At 49.4% G+C, this 21,985-nt stretch overlaps 1 protein-coding gene across 1 annotated transcript in view; it reads right to left on the reverse strand.

Annotated features, from left to right (window-relative positions):
• PIP4P2 (phosphatidylinositol-4,5-bisphosphate 4-phosphatase 2) overlaps positions 1 to 20,431 on the reverse strand; it is a 39,425-nt gene extending 18,994 nt beyond the window's left edge. Inside the window, exons 1-2 of the mRNA XM_084864800.1 lie at positions 20,264 to 20,431; positions 1,374 to 1,522 (exon numbers count right to left, since the gene is read on the reverse strand). Of these exons, the coding sequence (XP_084720926.1) occupies positions 1,374 to 1,522; positions 20,264 to 20,369 (255 nt within the window). The 5' untranslated portion in view covers positions 20,370 to 20,431. The remainder of the gene's footprint in view (positions 1 to 1,373; positions 1,523 to 20,263) is intronic.
• Positions 20,432 to 21,985: the final 1,554 nt, after the last annotated feature.

Consider the following 21,985-nt stretch of genomic DNA (forward strand, 5'->3'; position numbering starts at 1 on the left):
AGAAGTTTTGCCGAAGCCTGTTTGGCTCAGTGGATAGAGCGTCGGCCTGTGGACTGAAAGGTCCCGGGTTCGATTCCGGTCAAGGGTATGTACCTTGGTTACGGGCACATCCCCAGTAGGGGGTGTGCAAGAGGCAGCTGATCGATGACTCTCTCTCGTCGATGTTTCTAACTCTCTATCCCTCTCTCTTCCTCTCTGTAAAAAATCAATAAAAATATATTATAAATAAATAAATAAATAATAAAAAACAGAAGTTTTTATGGGTTGTGTGTTGTGTATTTAGTTTAATATGATTTAAAATCCATCTGTTTATGAGTTGAAGTTGTTTTAATGCCCTTGTTTATGGCACAGGCCAGAAAAGCTGCTTTTAGAAGTGAAGCTGTGTCAGGACGTCAGCACCTCCTCTGGGGGCCCAGCGGGGGGCGTGTCTGCAGGACCAGGGGGAGAACAGCTGTGGCCTGGGACCTGTGGGCTGCCCCCAGGCTGTGAAGGTGCTGGAGAGTCTTAGGCTCTACAGCAGCGATCCACAAACCTGCTAGCAGGATCGCCTAAGACCATCAGAAAACACAGATATTTACATTATGATTGTTCTTCCCAAAGTTTAGTAAAAGAAATTTTCCCTTCAAATTTTTTAAACATTTCACCAAATTAGTATCAAGCAAATGGAATAAAATACCAAGCAACTTATAAATAACTAGAGGCCCAGTGTAAAAATTCATGCACAGCCAGGGAGGGGATGCGGGAGGTTGGCTGGCAGGCCTGCCCCTGGTTGGGGGAAGGGGGCATTGGGAGAGGGTTGGCCAGAAGGGGAGGCAGTCTACAATTTGGCTGGCTGGCCCCACCCATGGTCGAACTCCCAGTAGAGGGGACAATTTGCATATTAGCCTTTTATTATATAGGATTTGGCACAAATGTCAATAAATTCTTAATAAGAAAAGCCACACTGACATCGTACAAACATAAAATAGGTTTAAGTAATTTTCCACATAAGTACAAAGTCCACAATTGAGGTGAACTTCAGTGTATTTTTGTTTAAGTGAAAATGAAAATGGATTTCACTGTGATGTGAATAGACAACAAATATAATTACAAATAATTGTCTATGGTCTGTCTCTTTTTAGAAAGTAAAGAGCTAAATGGCATTCAATTTAAACTTTCTGTGACATTTTCCCATGAAGTGAGCTGCAAACACTGGGAGGATCCTTGTATGCTTAAGAGGAATAGACAGCTGAGAGAAGAAAGCAGGGATGAAGAGATGTGCCATCCCTGTGTCCAGCCTGCACCCACGCTTACGTCACACTGTTGAAGTACTTTCTTGAGGGAGAAGATGTCAGGTACCAATCTATGCTTTTACTGGTGGAAACTCCACTTACTGTAGCTTCATTGCAGACCGTGCATTTCACCACATGCTGGTGGAGCTTGCTGTCCAGGCTGATCAGCGACTGGCACACGCGACAGTTTATCACTGGGATGCCCACAGCATCGGGGCTGGCAATGGCAGTATATGGAGGGGGCAGCTCAGCTAAAAAGATAACAGTCACACATGTTGAGTTTAAGCATAGGAAACTGTCAAAAAGGTCCCCTTTTCTTTTAGTCACATGCATAAAACTAGTCAATCTACCATCATTTCAGAGCAGAAACACACATGGGACCGATAACTCATCTTGCCAGCTCTACCCCAATGACCCGGTTTCTGTTCAGAAAACTATACCCCAAATATCAACTGCCAAAGTAAAAACTTTCCATTAACAACCTGACTTACAAGGAACAGAAATAGTCAACGAAAGCAAAGCTTTTACATAGCTTATAAACACACATCTACATTGTGTAGCTGCATTCTGAGTTTATACAGAACCAATATAATAACTGCTGCTGTGACAAGCAAAATAGAGTTTTGTTGTCAATCAAAGAAAGACAAAAATGAACCTAGGGAAAATAAACTTATCAACATGGAATAAAGCTAATAGGGTATTAATTTCAGACGAAAAATAAACTTAAATGCTTGTCTCAAATTTTTATTTAACATTAAAAATTAAGTATTTCACTGAAGTATGGGATCTAGTTTAAATACTCCAAGAAAAAAAAAGAAGAATTAGATGAAACAAGAGTAGCAAAATTGTTTTTTTTGTTTTTTTTTTTTTAAATCTTTTGGACTTTTTTTTTTTTTAAATCAATCTTTATTGTTCATATTGTTACAAAGGTTCCTCATTTCTTCCCCCCTCCACCAGGTTCCCACCCCACCCTCTGCCCCCTCCCCATCCCCCATTGTCCTCATCCATAGGTGCACAGTTTATGTTCAGTCTCTTCCTCCCTCCCTTTCCCCGATAGTAAATCCCTTTTCAGATAGTAAATCTGTTACTTAGCATTTTCTCATATCAATAATACCTCCACATGCCCAATGATACACTTCACACAAAAGACATTTCCAAATAGATCAACCAGCCTCATCCAGGCCCCACCCAAGGCACTCACAGATCAACACCCCAGCGCTATACTAACTCAACACATCCAGATCTAAGCCTTCATCACTTGATTCAGCAGACCCTCAAGTTCCCGCAAAAGTTTCCAGCCATGTCTGAGAGGCAGCCGTGGGCAGGTACAGGCGAGAAGCGAGCTGTTTCCGGCCTGGCTGCTCCGGGCCTGGCCTCTGTTGCTCTGGTTCCTTCCACAACCAGCTGCTCCGGGTCTGGTCACTGCCGCTCCCGACCTAGTTGCTCTGGACTTGGCTGTTGCTGCTACAGGCCTGGCTGCACCCCACCCGGCTGCTCTGGGCCCGGTTGCTCCGGTCCCGGCAGCTCCGGGCCTGGCCGCTCCCAGCCTGTCAGCCGCTGCTCCGGGCCTGGCTGCACCAGACCTGGATGCTCCGGGCCTGGCCGCTCCCAGCCCGGCAGCTGCTGCTCCGGGCCTGGCCGCTCCCTGCCTGGCAGCTGCTGCTCCTGGCCTGGCCGCACCCGACCCGGCTGCTCCGGGCCTGGCCGCTCCCAGCCTGGCAGCCGCTGCTCTGAGCCTGTCCGCTCCCAGCCTGGCAGCCACTGCTCCGGGCCTGGCCGCACCAGACCCGGCTGCTCCAGGCCTGGCCGCTCCCAGCCTGGCAGCTGCTGCTCCTGGCCTGGCCGCACAAGACCCGGCTGCTCCGGGCCTGGCCGCTCCCAGCCTGGCAGCTGCTGCTCCGGGCCTGGCCGCTCCCAGCCTGGCAGCCACTGCTCCGGGCCTGGCCGCACCAGACCCGGCTGCTCCAGGCCTGGCCGCTCCCAGCCTGGCAGCTGCTGCTCCGGGCCTGGCCGCACAAGACCCGGCTGCTCCGGGCCTGGCCGCTCCCAGCCTGGCAGCTGTTGCTCTGGGCCTGGCCACTCCCAGCCTGGCAGCCGCTGCTCCGGGCCTGGCCGCTCCCAGCCCGGCAACTGCTGCTCCGGGCCTGGCCGCTCCCTGCCTGGCAGCTGTTGCTCCTGGCCTGGCCGCACCCGACCCGGCTGCTCCAGGCCTGGACGCTCCCAGCCTGGCAGCCGCTGCTCCGAGCCTGGCCGCTCCCAGCCTGGCAGCCACTGCTCCAGGCCTGGCCGCACCAGACCCGGCTGCTCCAGGCCTGGCCGCTCCCAGCCTGGCAGCTGCTGCTCCGAGCCTGGCCGCTCCCAGCCTGGCAGCCACTGCTCCGGGCCTGGCCACACCAGACCCGGCTGCTCCGGGCCTGGCCGCTCCCAGCCTGGCAGCCGCTGCTCCGGGCCTGGCCGCACCAGACCTGGCTGCTCCGGGCCTGGCTGCTCCCAGCCTGGCAGCTGTTGCTCCGGGCCTGGCCGCTCCCAGCCTGGCAGCCGCTGCTCCGGGCCTGGCCGCACCCGACCCGGCTGCTCCAGGCCTGGCCGCTCCCAGCCTAGCAGCCGCTGCTCCGGGCCTGGCCGCACCCGACCCGGCTGCTCCGAGCCTGGCCGCTCCCAGCCTGGATGCTCCGTGCTTGGCTACTGCTGTTCTGGGCCTGGTTGCTCCCAACCCAGCTGCTCTGGGCCTGGCTTCTCCGGGCCCGGCCACTCCGTGTCTGGGTGTTCCTGGACTGGCCACCCTGGGCTTGGCCGCCTCTGCCTCAGGCCTGGCTGCCACTGCCCCAGGTCTGGCTGCTCCAGTGCTGGCCGTTGATGCTCTTGTTCTGGCTGCTGCTGCTCTGGGGCCTGGCCACTGCTGCTCCAGGCCCAGCTGCCACTGCCTTGTGCCTGGCCACTCTAGGCCTGGTCGCCACTGTTCCAACATTCTGTCTCTGTTTTCTTTTTTTTCCTTTTTTTTTTTTTTTTTTTTAAAAAAAACCGCATTTATGTTGCAATGTTGGCTGGTGAGTTGAGTTCTGACTTAGTCTTTGATTTTTCAAGATCTTCTTTGTATTCTTTCTTAAGTAATTTTACTATCATTTGCTCTCACTTGATTTCTTCACATTGAGAACTTCTTTGGTTTCTTCCTCCTTGTCCTGGGAGCTCAGCAGGTTGGCCTGTGGCACCCTTTTGTTCTCCGCAGGCTCCTGCGCTGCTTCAGCCTGTTACCGGGGTCGGCGCCGCCCAGGAAGCAGCCCCCGTCCTTGGCTCCGTTGCCGCGCTCAGCAGTCGAAGGCTCAGGGGCACCCGCCCCCCCGGGGGCCCCGTCGCCCGGCTCCTTGCTGGCGCCCAGCTGGCCGGTGTCCGGCAGGGGCTCCTGCTCCTCGTCGAGTTCCTCCAGTCTGGAGCTTTCTTTCTCCCTCCCACTAGGGGAGTCCAGGATCAGAGTCAACAGACTGTCCTCTGCGCGCAGTGTGCGCGACTCTGGGGGCTCGGCCTTTCGCCGCGCTCCCAGGACTCCACCTCACAGCCCCGTCTCCCCCTGCCCGAGCCTGGGTCCCCAGGGACTGGCCCAAACCTGGAGTTCGGGGCGGTCCGGACTGAGGCTCAGCGCCGCCGCTGGAGGCTTTGTTTCTTCCGGCTAGGGTAATCCAGCATCAGAGTCAACATTCAGTCCTCTGCGCACAATGTGTGCGCGAAGAGTAGCAAAATTGTAATAACTGATAAATATAATGAGAGAGGTCATTTTGTTTTTACTGTTTTTGTGTGTGTGTGAAAATTCTCAGAATCAGAGATCCACAGGCTGTTTGCAATAGTCCTAAGGCTGAGGGAGTGGGTAGGACGGAAGCCCAGTTTCAGGACCATGTTGACCTACCAGAAGGGCAAACGTGTCCAAATGTCTGACAAGCACAGTCTGGGCCCGCTCCCCCGCGACGACCTCCTGTCCCACCTCCCCCACGGCTTCTCACTGGAGCAGAGGGGAACTTCCCACTGTGCAGCATCCTCTTAGGGCCAGAGAGGCCTTCACATGATTGAAGTCCCACAAAAAGAACCGATGCTTTCAAGGGCTCCGAAATATGATCACAATAGCTAATCGTGAAAAGAGCTACTTGTGAAATAGAGGTTTTCTATCCACTGGATTGGATTCTGAGCTCTGTGACATTTTAAAATGAATTAGAGCAGAGTACATTATGGAATGTATAAATTCACATACTAACACCTGGCATCATTGCAGTTTATCATGTACATTTTTTCAGTCTTGCAAAGGATTAGCAACAAGTGTTATTCATTCAAATGACCCATTAGAAGCTGAACATCTGTGGCAGCCACGGCTCTGAACTGGCCATTGTGGAGCGACAATGCCCAGCACAACCCGAAAGGAGCTACAGATGTCTTAAATTTACAAAGAGCTTTCCATCCTAGGAAGAATTTGAGGGTGATGCAGAGTGACCTGCATTGTACTAAACCGAGAAGACACCAACAGGTTAAAGACACAGGGTCACACAGAGTTAGCCTTGCAAGTGGCAGAGAAGTTGATCAGATCTCAATAAGTTGTTGTCCTGGCAAAAGGAAACACACCTCAGGGGACAATCGAGACGCACAGCCTGGTGAGTGTCAATAAATGTCGCCATCAGAAATTATGAGCGATAGCATTACCAGTGAATGCGAGCTTCTTCTCTTGCCTTTCCCTTAGGACACAGGCCTATAACGTAGGCCTTGATCTTACATAGTAGGGCAGAAAAGAAATGTAAAGACAGGACAGTCGCATAAAGAGAACAAGTGCCGTGGAGTCCAGGGAAGGAGGCCATAATCACAATCACACAAAAGGACACAGAACTCGGGTGAGATCTGGCTCAAATAGAAAGTCTCAGGGTGACTTTACAAAACATGTGCACCAGAGCCAGTGAACTGTGAATTTTCCCTCTAAAACTTGCACTATATAATTTCCCTTTAACTTTTCATAATGTCTAATTTTTTTTAAAAAGCCTTCAATGAAAAAAATATGCCAAAATCTACTATTTCAGAAACTTGGGAAGCTGAGGGAGAGAGAACAATACCCAGTGAAGATTATAAATCTAAAATGGAGAGATTATAAGTTCCATGAGGCTTGCTTGGACTGATTTATAGACTCTGCCATGGCATCTGGTCTCTGAGAGATGCTCACTAAATATCTGTTGTCTGGAAGAAGGAATGAAAGAGTAAATAAGTGAGTCACTGATGTTTAAGAGACACGTGCATTTCTCCCAGGAAAGCACACTCAGCCTATCGCTGCCCACTCCTCGCAGAGCGTGACTGGAAGGGCTCTTTCTCACCTGGAAGGGTGCCTCTCTGCCAGTACAAGGCAGGCAGTCTCTGGGCCCCGGAATGGAATCCAGTCTGGAGAGCAATAGAGTAACAGAAGTCACTGCCTGATTGCACCAATAAACACTGTTCTCCACCCAATCACCTCAATGTTCTGTCTATTATTTCAGCCCTAAGCTGATGTGGACATATTTCATGCACTGTTATCCAAGGAAACCTTCACTATCTATACAGGCAGTCCTTGGGTTACATCCGTTCCATAAAATGTGACATAAAGCGATTTTCGCTGTAAGTCAGAACCCACTTACATAAGCACCTACATCACTCACATGGAGCAGACACAGCAGTAATGAAGTGAAACAGAAAAAAAAAAAAAATTGAGAGGAGAAACCAAGATGGTGGCATAGGTAAACACCTGAACTGCTGCCTTGTGCAATAATTTCAAAACAACAACTAAAAGACAAAACAGATATCATCCAGAAACACAGGAAAGTTGGCTGAGTGGAAATTCTACAACTAGAAGGAAAGAGAAAAGCACACTGAGTCTCAGAGAAGCTGCAGAAGGCAGAGGTACTGAGACGCACGTGCATGGAGAGTGGGCAAGTACATGGCTACCTTTCTCAAGTGGGAGGGAGACAAAAGCTCTAGACTGCACTGAACTCCAGTTCCGGGCGAGATTCTGGGGACCCAGACTGATTCAGAGAGAAACTGGACTATCGGGCAGTGAGCAAAACCTGAGGGTGGTTTTCTCTCAGCGGTGCTTGTAGCGATTACTGTGGGACACTAAGACTCAGGGGCCTTTTAGGGCAGGGCTGACGGGGAAACCAACGCTGTCTGCTCTGCCCTGAGACTCCAATCCAACCTGAGCACAGAGGCTTTTGTAAATCCTGTCTCATAAGGTGTCTCCAGCACAGAAATTCTTCCAGCATTGACACAGCTGATCCTCACAGACAATTGGCCTGGAAGTAAATTCCTCCCAGTTATACCAACAACAATCAAGACTTAACTACAACAAGACTGTGCACACAGCCCACAAAGGGGTGCATCAAGAGTGTCCACCTCAGATAACTGGGGAGGCTGAGCCACTGCACCCTAAAGGACACCTACCACACAAGCTACTCTACCAACTCAGGGAAGCAGCCAAAATGTGGAGACAAAGAAACAGATCACAAATGAAATAAATGAAGGAAAGCAAATGACTGGACATAAAATCCAAAACCACAGTTGTAAGGTTTTTCAATAATTTTCTAGAAAAGGCCAATACATTTAGTGAGATCCTCGAGGTTATGGAAAAGGACCAACTAGAAATTAAACATACACTGACTGAAATAAAAAATATTATACATAGATCTAACACCAGACTAAAGGATCACAAGAATTAAGTCAAAGATTTGAAATACAAAGAAGCAAAAAACACTCAACCAGAAAAGCAAAAAGAAAGAAGAATCCAAAAATACGAAGATAGTGTAAGGAGCCTCTGGGACAACTTCAAGCATACTAACATCCGAATTATGGGGGTGCCAGTAGAAGAAAGAGAGCAAGATACTGAAAACCTATTTGAAGATGTAAAAACTGAAAACTTCCCTCACCTGGTGAAAGAGGTAGACTTACAATTCCAGGAAGTGCAGAGAACCCCCCAAAAAAAGGAATCCAAAGAGGACCACACCACGACACATCATAATTAAAATGCCAAGAGCAAAAGACAAAGAGAGAATATTAAAAGCAAGAGAAAAACAGTTACCTACAAGGGAGCACCCATACAGCTGTCAGCTGATTTCTCAACAGAAACTATGCAAGCCAAATGGAAGTGGCAAGAAATATTCAAATTGATGAATAACAAGAATCTAAAACCAAGTTTACTCTACCCAGTAAAGTTATCATTCAGAATTGAAGGGCAGATAAAGAGCTTCATAGATAAGAAAAAACTAAAGTTCATCACCACCAAACCAGTATTATATGAAATGCTGAAAGGTATTCTTTAAGAAGAAGAAAAAGGTAAAGATAAAAATTATGAACAACAAATACATATCTATCAACAAGTGAACCTAAACATTAAGTGAATGAAAAAATCTGATGAACAGAATAAACTGATGAATATAATAGAATCAGGGGCATAGAAAGGGAGTGGACTGATAATTCTTGGGGAGAAAGGGGTGTGTGGGGTGCAGGAAGAGACTGGACAAAAATCATACACCTATGGATGAGGACAGTGGGGGGAGGTAAGAACAGAGAGTGGGGTGGGAACTGGGTGAAGGGGAGCTATTGGGGAAAAAGGAGAAACTATTGTAATAATCTGAACAATAAGTATTAAATAAAAAAATAAAAGAAAGATAACCTTTCTTTTATTTTAAAATAAAAGACCTTTACTTGTGGTAAATAAATAATAAAAAACATAAAGCACATATGTACATACAAGGAAATGATGGAACATTTTTTTTTATATAAATACTGTAAATGGGAGATGGCGAAGTAACAATGAAATGATGTAAATCAAGTCTGACATAACTGAGAACTGCCTGTATTTATGCTGGCTCTTGGACATCCCCCAAGGGATCTCGGATTGTAAAAGGGTGCAGGCCAGGATGATGGATCACACCAGAGTACGAATTCATGCACCAAGCCTCTAGTAACTCTATATCCTATCTAATAAAAGAGTAATATGCAAATTAACCATCACTCACAAGCCACGTCCACCAGACTATCAGAGTGAATATGCAAATTAACCCCAACCAAGATGGCTGCAGCCACAGAAAGCAGGAGGGAGGCTTGGTGCATGGGTGGGGGCCTCTTCCCTGGCAATAGAGGCAGCCAAGCTTTCCACATACCCTGGTGGGCCTAGGCCTCCACTCAAGGGTACAAAGTTTCAATTATAGAAGGTAAATAAATTCCAACAGAAATGGTGGCAGCTGCAGAGCTGGAAGTGCAGGAGACTAGGGTTGCCCTGGGTGATGGAGGAAGCCAAGCTTCTACAGCCCTGACCGGTTCAGGCCTTCACTCCAGGCTACAAAGTTTCAATTATAGAAGATAAATAAATTCCAGACACCAGGGCCTCCACTTGGGTTGCCAGGGGGTGTGGCTGGCCTGAAAATCACCACAGGCCCTTCACCCAGGCCGCCCCATGGAAACCCCTACCCTGATCTTGGACACCCTTCAGGGCAAACCAGCTGCCCCCCACCCATTCTCCAGGTCTCTATCCTACTTAAAGAGTAATTTTCAGATTGACCATCACTCCAACACACAAGATGGCTGCCCCCATGTGGTCAAATATCCTGCCCCCAAGGGACACAAGATGGCCACCACAAGATGGCCAGCAGGGGAGGACAGTTGGGAGAGACCAGGCCTGCAAGGGAAGGCAGTTGAGAGGAACCAGGCCTGCAAGAAAGGGCACTTGGGGGTGATCAACCCTACAAGGGAGGGCAGTTAGGGGTGACCAGACCTGTAGGGGAGGGTAGTTAGGGGCAAATAGGCTGGCAGGGGAGCAGTTAGACATCAATCAGGCTGGCAGTGGAGTGGTTAGGGGGTGACCAGGCTGGCAGGCAGAAGCAGTTAGGGGCAATCAGGAAGGCGGGCAGGCGAGCAGTTGGGAGCCAGCAGTCCAGGATTGTGGAGGGATGTCCTACTGCCTGTTTAGACCCAATCCCACCAGATGGACATCCCTCGAGGAGTTCCAGATTGGAGATGGTGCAGGCTGGTTTGAGGGACACCACCCTCCCATGCACGAATTTCGTGCACCGGGCCTCTAGTTCTCTCTCTCTCTCTTTTTTTTTATACTGTGTGTGTGTGTGTGTGTGTGTGTATATATATATATATATATATATATATATATATATATATATATATAATTGATTTTTTACAGAGAGAAAGAGAGAGGGATAGAGAGTTAGAAACATTGATGAGAGAGAAACATCGATCAGCTGCCTCTCGCACACCCCCCACTGGGAATGTGCCCATAACCAAGGTACATGCCCTTGACCGGGATCGAACCTGGGACCTTTCAGTCCATAGGCCAACGCTCTATCCACTGAGCCAAACCAGTTTTGGCTCTAGTTCTCTTATAATGGCCCTATAATTCCAGAAGTGTATTCCACAGTTACTAAGCCTACAATAATTAGCAACTCAGATTGTTCATTTGATCTCCTTTTACATTCAAATGGTCAGCAGATCATCATCGTGCTTAATTTAAATATCTGCCCTATATAAAGAGTGTACTGTAATCTTAGAACCAGTGGTAAGTAGGTATTAAGAGTCACAAAAATTATGCATTTTGAAAGTCTTGTTACTTAAACAATAGTCATTTTCTTTATGGGTTTTGCCTGAGGAGCATTTTTCCTACATGTGAGCAGTCCTCCATCCTGATGAACTCTCTCAAATTTTTAGAATTGTATAATGTTAGAAATTCAAGCATCTTAGGAATTATACAGTCTAATTTCTTTATATTAGAGAAAAGTGAGGCCAAGAGGTTTTGACTTTTGAAGAGTGTTACAAGCACTTCAGCAAAGGCAAGAGCTGACTGCTCTCCCAGAGACCACTCCACAATCACAGCTTCCTCCCTTCATGAATAATTATTTACTAAGGGGAGAGACAGCAGGAGTGGTGAGGTTCTGTTAGAACACTTAGATAAGAATCAGATTTAAGTTCAAGAGGATTAGAAGAAAAAGAGAAGCAGGGAAAATAAAAACTAGAAGAGAGTATGAAAACACAATCCTACCTAATAAAAGAGTAATATACAAATTAACCATTACTCTGCTACACCCACAAGCCATGCCCACAAGCCACGCCCACAAGCCAATCAGAGCGAGTATGCAAATTAACCCCAACAAATATGGCTACAGCCACAGAGAGCAGGAGGGAGGCTGGGGTTTCCCAGGCAATGGAGGAAGCCAAGCTTTCCACTTTCCCTTGCCCACCTAGGCCTCCATTCATGGCTACAAAGTTTCAATTATAGAAGGTAAACAAATTCAAACAGAAATGGCAGCAACCACAGAACTGGAAAGAGCGAGAGGCTAGGGTTGCCCCCAGCAATAGAGGAAGCCAAGCTTTCCACACACCCTGGCAGGCTCAGGCCTCTGCTTAAGGCTACAAAGTTTCAATTATAGAAGATACATAAATCCCAACAGAAATGGCTAGAGCAGAAAGCTTGGCTCCACTCCAGGTTACAAAATTTCAATTATAGAAGATAAATAAATCCCAGATACCAGGGCCTCAACTTAGGGAGCCGGGGGGGGGGGGGGGGGGGGGGGGGGGGGAGGGGGGGGCGGTGGTATGGCCGGCTTGCAAACCACCACAGGCCCCTCACTCAAGGCTGCCCCATGCCCCAAGGGAACCCTCACCCTGATCCGGACACCCTTCAGGGCAAACCAGCTGGCCACCAACCATGCACCAGCCTCTATCCTATCTAATAAAAGAATAATATGCAGATTGACCATCACTCCAACACACAAGATGGCTGCCCCCATGTGGTCAAAGATCCTGCCCCTATGTGGACACAAGATGGCCACCACAAGATGGCCAGCAGTGGTGGGCAGTTGGGAGGGACCAGGCGGGCAGAGGAGGGAAGTTGGGGGTGACCAGGCCTGCAGGGAAGGGCAGTTGGGGGGACCCAGGCCTGCAGTGGAGAGCAGTTCGGGGGGACCAGGCCTACAGGGGAGAGCAGTTAGGGGTGACCAGGCCTGCAGGGGATGGAAGTTAGGGATGACCAGGCCTGTAGGGGATGGCAGTTAGGGGCAAACAGGCTGGCATGGGAGCAGTTAGACATCAATCAGGCTGGCAGGGAATGGTTAGGGGCGACCAGGCTGGCAGGCAGAAGCAGTTAGGGGCAATCAGGAAGGCAGGCAGGCTAGCATTTGGGAGCCAGCAGTCCTGGATTGTGAGAGGGATCCCAGATTGGAGAGGGTGCAGGCTGGGCTGAGGGACATCCCCTATCCCATGCACAAAATTCATGCACCAGGCCTCTAGTCTGTTCATAATAATAAAAATCTTTATAGAAAATCTGACTTGTGAGAAAGGCAGGATGTAAGAATATTGATGACAAGGTATATGTAATGTTCTTCAAAACACTCCAAGGACCATTATAATTCTGTAAACCCACAAGCGGTCAAATTACATTTTCCCATCACAAACACCAAACTCATTTATCTATTTGACAGCAAACAGCCCTTTGTCCTACAGATCCATCCTGGTGTGTTGGCCCACACTTCATACTGTCTGGGCTGTGTCCCTCCCATTGGAAAGGCTGACACTGTCTGTTGGACATTCTGAACGGTATCCTTTCAGGCATCCCTTTACAAGTGCCTTCAGTGGAAATGTTCTCCAGTTAATTCACTCATTCACTATTACACGCTTTTTGTTTAAAATATGGTATTGAATTTATTGGGTTTCATATGTACACTTTATAACACATCATCTGTGCATGTATCCAAAGTCAAGTCTCTTTCCCTCCCCACCCCTTTCCCTCCGTACTGTTCTCTGTGTGGATGCATTTTTTTCTTTTTGAATCCCTTCACCTTGTTCATCCAGCCCCACACAACACCCCTCCTGCCTGACAGCTGTCAGCCTGTTTTGTATCTGAGTCTGTTTATATTCGTTCATTAGGTTATACATATAAGTGAAATCATATGGCATTTGCATTTCTCTGATTGGCTTATTTCACTTAGCATACTTCTCTCCAGGTCCACCCATCCATGCTGTCTCGAAAGGTAAGACTTCCTCCTTTTTTATGGCCAAGAAATATTCCACTGTATGAAGACTCTATATAGCCTGTGCTGAAACTGACGTGCCGTCAGGTAACACGAGAGGAGCTTGGGGCTGCGATGGTTGCAGGAGGCCCAGGGGAGGGTCAGGGGCAGCCTGCAGGAAAGCCCTGCTCCCTCCTCCTGGGCTGTTTGTGAAGAGGCGGCTGGGAGAGACAGAGAAAGGGAAGCTGCCTTTTGTTCCTCCTCCCCGGATCCAAGGCGAGCTCAGCCCCGGGGCCTGTGTGCCCGCTCAGCCGCCCACCCGGGGAGCCCGGGGCCTGTGTGCCCGCTCAGCCGTCCACCCCGGGAGCCCGGGGCCTGTGTGCCCGCCCAGCCGTCCACCCGGGGAGCCCGGGGCCTGTGTGCCCACTCAGCCGCCCACCCGGGGAGCCCGGGGCCTGTGTGCCCGCTCAGCCGTCCACCCGGGGCGGGGAGGCTGAGGACCGGCGGGCGGAGAAAGCGGGGCTGGAGGAGACGGCGCCTGGACCAGGCCGTGTCCTGGTTTGAAGCCGAGGCCGAGGAGGAAGCGCACTGCGCTGGGCTCCGGGCCCTCAGCCCGTGCACTGAGCCCACCGCCCGCTATCGGGCTGCGTGCTGTGCTGGGACCACAGGCTGCGGACACTCGGGCTCTGCCCTCGGCCCCCCGCCGAGGCGACGAGTCCCCACTGCCGCCAGGGCTCCCCAGGGCGGGGCCAAAGGCAGCAGCTGGCGGTGCTGGAGTCCGTGGCCAGTCAGTGTCCCTGCAGGTGACGCTCGGCTCCTAACCGCGCTGAGCCCGCTGGGAAGAGGCAGAAGTCGCAGCCAAAGGCTCAGCCGCCCCGATGGCTGCATGAAGGCCCGTGAGCTCCGCGCAGGCTCCTGCCTCCTCTGCCTCTGCCTCTGCCGAACCCCCTTCCCACCCTCCCCACCTTCTACCCCTCTCCGGCTCTGCCTCTGAGAGCTGGCACCAGCAACCGAGGGGTGTGGCGGTGATGGGAGAACACTGATCCACAAGGACAGGGGCAGCAGCTGGCTGAAGTCTAGGCTTGAAAAGGGTGTCACTTGTTAGATGCAATTAAAAAAACCCAGGTCCTTAATATTTGACAAGGGAGGCATGAACATACAATGGGGTTAAGACAGTCTCTTCGCAGAAACCGGTTTGGCTCAGTGGATAGAACCTTGGCCTGCGGACTGAAAAGTCTCAGGTTCGATTCCAGTCAAGGGCATGTACCTTGGTTGCAGGCACATCCCCAGTACGGGGTATATAGGAGGCAGCTGATTGATGTTTCTCTCTCATTGATGTTTCTAGCTCTTTATTCCTCTCTGTAAAAAATCAATACATTATATGTTTTTTAAAAGACAGTCTCTTCAATAAATGGTGTTGGGAAAATTGGACAGATACATGCAAAAAAAAAAAAAATGAAACTAGATCACCAACTTACACCATACATAAAAATAAACTCAAAATGGATACAGGACTTTAAACATAAGACGGGAAACCATAAAAATACTAGAGGAATCCACAGGCAGCAAAATCTTAAACATATGCCAAAAGAACTTATTCATTGATACTGCCTCTAGGACAATGGAAGCTAAAGAGAAAATAAACAAATGGGATTACATCAAAATAAAAAGCTTTTGCACAGCAAGAGAAACCTTCAACAAAACAACAAGAAAGCCCACTGCATGGGAGAACATATTAGCCAATGTTATCACTGATAAAGGTTTAATTTCTAACATCTACAGGGAACTCAAATAACTTAATAAAAGGAAGATAAATATTCCAATAAAATGGGCAACGGACCTAAATAGAATCTTTTGGAAAGAAGACAGAAGGAAGGCAAAGAGGCACATGAAAACATGCTCAAAGTCACCAATTAACCGAGAAATGCAAATCAAAATGACAATGTGGTACCATCTCACACCTGTCAGAATGGCCAACATCAACAAATCAACAAAGGACAAGTATTGGCGAGGATGCGGAGAAAATGCAGACTGGTGCAGCCATTGTAGAGAACAGTATGGAGTTTCTTCAAAAATCTAAAAATGGAACTCGCATTTGACCCAATGATCCCACTTCTGGGAATATATCCCAAGAAGCTAAAACACGAATTAAAAAAGATATACGCACCCCTATATAAGCAGCACAATTTACCATATGTAGTTAAGATTTGGAAACAGCCTAAGTGCCTATCAGAAGATGGCTGATCAAAAAACTATGGTACAACTACACTATGGAATTCTTACCATTTGCAGCCACCTGGATGGACCTGGAGAGCAGTATGTTAAGTGAAATAAGCCAGTCAATGAAAGAAAAATACTACATGAACTCACTCATTTATGTAAAGTAAAGATAATTATAACCTGATGAACAAAAAGATAGACACAGAGGCAGTAAAGCACCGAACAGGCTGTCAAATGACAGCGGGAAGGCAGGGGAGTGTTGTGGAGGAGGGGAAAGAGATCCACCAAAGGACTTGTATGCATGCATAAAAGCACAATGGACACAGACACTGGGCAGGGGGCATGTGACAGGGGGCAGAGGAGGCTGGGGAAGGTCGATGGGGGCGGGGGGAGGAGATACATGTATTACTATATGTAATGCTTTAAACAATAAAATGAGTTTTTTTAAAAAATGAAACAACAGCCAAAACCGGTTTGGCTCAATGGATAGAGCGTCGGCTTGGGGAATGAAAGGTCCCGGGTTCGATTCCGGTCAAGGGCATGTACCTTGGTTGCGGGCATATCCTCAGTAGGGGGTGTGCAAGAGGCAGCTGATTGATGACTCTCTCTCATCGATGTTTCTAACTCTCTATCTCTCTCCCTTCCTCTCTGTACAAAATCAATAAAATATATTTAAAAAAAAAAATGAAACAACAAAAAACGCAGATCTTATAACCAGCAAACTGACATGAGTAGCCAAACAGCTTCTGGCGAAGCAGCTCGCAGCCTGGGCAGGCCCTGTAGGTGCCCTGGGAGCGGGGCCAGTGTCAAGGCCCGCGAGCCCCTGGTCCCTTCCTGCCTCGCCAGCCGGAGTCAGGGCAGAGGGACAGACCACGCAGTGCCCACACCTCGCAGGGTTCACAGACACTGGCTCTTACCTGTGCTGAGTCCACTCTAACTTCCACCCTGTCCAGAGGCCTGTGGTCCAGAGTTCCGTGGTGCAGAGGCCCATGGTCCAGGTGACAGGCGATGCCTGGCCCAGCACCCACTCCCGTGGCCCGGGCACCCAAGGACCCACTCTGCAGTTACTTCCCCGGGGCCTGAATGTATGATGGGGCAGACATTTTTGACAACCGGCAACATGCCCCCATGGGTTCTGACCCCCAGAGAGAGGTGGTGGGTTTCCCTAGATGCCCCTGGAAACAACCAGCAGCAATGCCACTCCCGGGAGGACTGCGGGGCCAGCGCCCCACCACCACTGCCGAGGTCTGATCGACGCAGGAGGGAAACCTGGCCAGTCTCGCCTGTCCTCTCCTGTGTGCTGCCTTTGGCGGCTGCCCCCAAGCAACCCCAGCTTTCTAATGGCGGGAGTGGACGTGAGTCCTCGTGAGCTCCGAGGCCAGAGAGTCCAGACAGCCCAGAGCTCTGCAGCTCCGGGCAGGTGACATGCAGTGGCCAGCAAGCACTTGTGGGTGGGCACCTGAAGGTGGGCACCTGGGACAGGCACCTGGAGGCGGGCACCAGGGGTGGGCTCCTAGGGGCGGGCACCGGGGGTGGGCTCCTAGGGGCGGGCACCTGGGTGGCGGGCACCTGTGGGCGGGCACCTGCAGGCACCCCAGGAGCAGGCGGCACAGGGACGTCCCAGCATCTGTTCCCGCTGTGCAGGAAACACGTCAGGCCGGAGGGAGCATGAGGCCTGGAAGAGCTCCCGCTCCCAGCACAAGGCACAGCTCCGGTGGCAGCTGCCCTTGCGCGAGCGTGCCCGGGGGCTTCCTGAGGCTGAGCCCACGCCGCTCCTCCACACCCACGGTGCACGCCCGGCTCCTACCGAGCAGCCGCTCCAGGCCCTCGGAGGAGCCGGCGGGCAGACTCCTGGGCTAAGGGTGGAGGCTCTGGGTGCTGGTCGGGGCAGACTTGGACAGGTGAGAGCTGAGCGGAACATCTGAGAAGTTCCCTCTTTGGAGAGAGGTGGCCTCAGCACACTGGGTCAGCCCAGAGCATCAGTGCGGGGGAAGGGTGTCCCCACAACATCTGCCTGTTCAATGAGTCAAGAGTTCCGTTGGGGTGCCACGAGGGCTGCGGCTACATCTCTAAGCAGTAGACATATCTCCTAGACCATGGTCGGCAAACTATGGCTCGCGAGCCACATGCGGCTCTTTGGCCCCTTGAGTGTGGTTCTTCTACAAAATACCACGGTCTAGGCGAGTCTGTTTTGAAGAAGTGGTGTTAGAAGAAGTTTAAGTTTAAAAAATGTGGCTCGCTAAAGAAATTTCAATGGTTGTACTATTGATATTTGCCTCTGTTGACTAATGAGTTTGCTGACCACTGGCCTAGAGTACCCAGGGTCCATACAAGAACACGGTGTCACAGGCTGGGAGAGCAAAGGGACACGAAACACCACGCCGGGTCAGGGGGCAAACCCATCTCAGGATGTGACCTTACAACCCGAGGTCCCCAGCCGGGCACTGGCAGAGGTGAGCCCCCAGGCCAAGCTGACGACCCGAGGCAGGTTGTCCCTGAGACCATAATAAGGGGTGCAGTCACACAAAACTCAACAAACTCACCCGAAAGCCAGGGAAAGGAGCTCTGCTTCACATTTATTTTTCGAATATACGTTTTTTATTCTTACAAAGAAAAAGAGATTAGCTTTACAACAGCAGCCAGGGAAAGGGAGAGAAATCTAGAAAAGTGCCAAAGAACAGGAACTCTGAAGCACCCCCGTCCCCCAAGAAAGTAGTTTCTACTCATTTAACCTGTCTCCTTTTCCAGCTAGGAAGAAACGTTATTCTGCTACAAGGGAGAAAGAACTTTTTGCTAAAGCAGTTGCTGCCGGGCCAGCACTGTGAGGTCACCTGCCATCCCCAGGAAAGCGTCCTGGTCATAGCCAGTCCATGTTTTGCTATGTGACTTCCTTGTTCCCGCCTCCTTCTACCTAGAACAGTCTCTCATTGGCACAGCTGCTCGGAGCTACCTTCTATTGGCTGGATGGGATGCTGCCAGAGCCATGAATCATTGAATAAAGCCAATATCTTTAAAATGTACTCAGTCCAATTCTGTTTTTTAACACTTGAATTTCTCTGGTTCTTAAAAGTTTTCTGGAATGAAATTTCTTTTTTCAGTGGCTGGTTGGAAACTTGTACCTTATTTTGCAGTTTGAAAAGTCTTATCAGATTGAACAAATATATGACAAATGAAGTCTACAGGCAGATCTATTAGTATGACCATTTGGTGGAATAATCTAGCCAATATTTGATCAAAAACATAGATGCGACATAGAGGACATGAAATCTATTATAGGAAGTTAGTTAAACCCAAACTCCTCCTTTTAACAAACTGTCAACTATTTAGTGTTAAAAGGGTGGCTTGATAAAATTGAAACATTAACTGATAAGTAGTTAAACATATTCTAGACCATAATATTTAGATAACAGTGAGATATTAATGTCAAATGTGCCCATTGAAGGAAGTTCTCCACTTGGCATCCTGTGCCAGAGTTTAATGCTGACCCAGAGCAGGACTGTGTGATTTCTGGGGTGAGTTTCTGTTCGATTTTGTACCTTATTTCTCACTCATTGATCTCATTGAAATATTCACAGCTTTTCACTTTCCTGCTTCTTGCTAAGTGTGGATTAAGCTCAGTAGTTGCTTTTCAAGCTATCATGTGTTAAGTAAAAACATTTAAATACTACACAAGTTCAACCTGCTCCCCAGCTGCTCCAAGCCCAGCTGGGACTGGGGAAAAGTGTGTGCAAGAAACATGATCTGCGCAGATTGTCAAAAACATTGACGTGTACCTCCTAAGTTTTAAACCTCTCACATTCATCCGGAAAAGACAGATGCACTTAAGCTTCATTTGCAAGAGCCGTTTTTGACCAATCTCACTCCTCTTAAGTGTTTTTGTAAGTATTGCCTTCCATTTTCATACTCCTGACCCCACCTGATTTTACCCACACCAGTGAACTAAAAGGCTTACAACAAAGACCTTTGAATAAATTTAATGATTTGGTAAATAGATCCTTCTTTCTCCAGTTCCCAAAAAGCTATCAAATCTTTTTGGATTCTATCTAGTGAAGAAAATGGATAGAAATACACACAGTATTAACTTGGGTTACTTACTACAATACATTTCATTTCAATCTCACCAGATATACATCAGAAATACCCATCTTCCATCTCCCTCCTCATCCCAAGCAGCAGGAATAGGAGAGGCAGGGTTCCGGGCCGCACAGGAAAATTGATTAAGCCTGTGCCTTGTTGAGGAATTCCCGGGTGGGCGAACCTAGCGGAGGCAGCTTTTTCCAATTAAGCTTTTCAAGGACAAAGGCCGAGGTGGGCAGCGCGCCCCGGCTCCTCCGCAGCGAAAAGGGTTTGTGCTGAACCCGCGTGCCGCCTCCCCTGGCCCAGCCCGCTCTGAGCCCGCGAGGGGCGCCCGCACCCAGGTCAGAGGCTGGGGGGGGGGGGGGGGGGGCGGGGGGGGGCAGGGGAGGTACGCACACACACTCACCCACATACACACACACACACACACACACACACACACACACACACACTCTCACACACACTCTCACACAGCCTGCAGCCCTCCCCTCTCTCCCACCCCCCACCCCGGAACAGCGCGCCTTTACCCTTTACCCTTTTGCTCCCCCTTCCTCCGGACAGCGCCCTCTCCCCGCTTCGCCCCCAACACTTCTCTCCCCGGAGACAGCGCCCCTCTCCCGCCCGCTCCGATCCCCTCCCCCGCCCCGCGCCGCCGGCCGCGGTGGGAGCCCGGGTGGGAAAGCGATGCGGGCTCACCTTGCGGGCTGCCTTCCCGAAAGGGCGGCGGGGAGGAGGGGGTGACGTGTCCCGCGTGGGGGGCGGACAGCAGCGGCGAGCGCTCATCCGCCCCGTCCGCGGCCATGGCTGCTGCGGCGCCCAGAGGTGCGGGCCGCGCTGCCGGGCGGACAGGCGCCGGCGCTGGGAGGGAGGGAGGGAGGGAGGAGGGAGGAGGGAGGAGGGAGGGAGACGGACCGGGGAGGAGGGGCCAGTGGGGTGACTGACTGGGGGTGGGGTTGCACCCCTCCTCCCTGAGGTGCAGATTCTGCAGAAAGACCTGGGGTCGAGGAGAGCCTCAGGCCGGACCAGAGGCGGTGCTCAGGGTCAGCTCAGCCTCCTGGAGGGGTCCTTGCTGTCACGTTCGCAGCTTATTCCTCCGGCGATGGGTCTTTTTCTTGGGGCCTCTTCTTTTGCTAGAAAATCATTGTCCAGTCATTTTCAATGATGATCTGCCATCTAAAAGGAAATAATTTTTCGGTAAGATTTTGTTAATATCTGTTTGGCTTATTGAAGCAATGCAAATTGATTTAGGTTTCATTTCACAAAATAGGTTAATAATTTAGTTTTGTTTTTGTACTAAACTGTGCCTCACACATAGACAGTAATGAAGTTTATGAATAAGAAATGAAAGACTATTTTCTTGAGATCATGCTTTAAAATATCTTTCACATGTTATAGAGTAAAAAAACATAAAACAAAAAAAACTGCTGGGTACCATGCTTGTCCTGCTTTCTGTCCTTATTTATTTATTTATTTTTTCTTTTTTGGTAGTTTGCTAAAGTGGTTTAAAAATCAAAGATTTGGCCAGGCCGGTGTTGCCGGGTGTTTGAACATCAACTCATGAACCAGGAAGTTCACAGTTCAATTCTATAGTTAGAGGACTCTCCCAACATGGATAATTCTCTCTTTTTCTCTCTCTCCCTTTCCCTTCCTCTCTCTCAAATCAATAAAAATATATTTTGAAAAAAAAAAAAATATATATATATATATATATATATATATATATATATAAATGCCCAGATTTAAAAGGAAAAAAAAAAAACCTCACATAATTGGAACATAGTAATGATCTTGACTGGTCATTTTTCTTCAGTAAATCATTCAGCAAACATGTACAATATTATGTGCTCATAGGGCCTAGAAAGGTGAATAAGGCAGGTCCAAGTCCGAGCCATAGATCTAAAGCTGTGCGAGGAAAAGCAGACTGTAGATAATTGAGCTACTTCTGTGTTGTTAAGAAGCATCTTCAGCCCTAGCTGGTTTGGCTCCGTGGATAAAGTGTCCTGAGGACTGAAGGGTCCCGTGTTCCATTCCAGTCAAGGAAGGGCACACACCCAGGTGGGTTCGGTCCCCAGTAGGGGATGTGCAGAAAGCAGCCATCAGTGACTCTCTCATTGTTAATGTTTCTATCTCTCACCCTCTTCCTCTCTTAAGTCAATATAAATATATTTTTAAAACAAGAATGGTCTTTATGTTGTTCTCTGAAGATACTCTTTCTTTTATAAAGTGCACTTGGCATCAGCTTGAAGACCTAAAGGAAAGGCAATGCATGGTGTTTCTCATGTGTTCTCTTTTGTGGGTCAGCAGCGTCAGGACACAGCATAACAAAGGGGTCCTCCTCTGATACGGTGCAAGGCCAATGGCACAGGGAGTGAGGGGTCAAGGCCGAGCAGGCCCAGCAAAAGCGAACTATTTAGAACA

This window comes from Pipistrellus hanaki, assembly GCF_964339955.1.
Source record: "Pipistrellus hanaki genome assembly, chromosome: 17".
Lineage (NCBI taxonomy): Eukaryota > Metazoa > Chordata > Mammalia > Chiroptera > Vespertilionidae > Pipistrellus > Pipistrellus hanaki.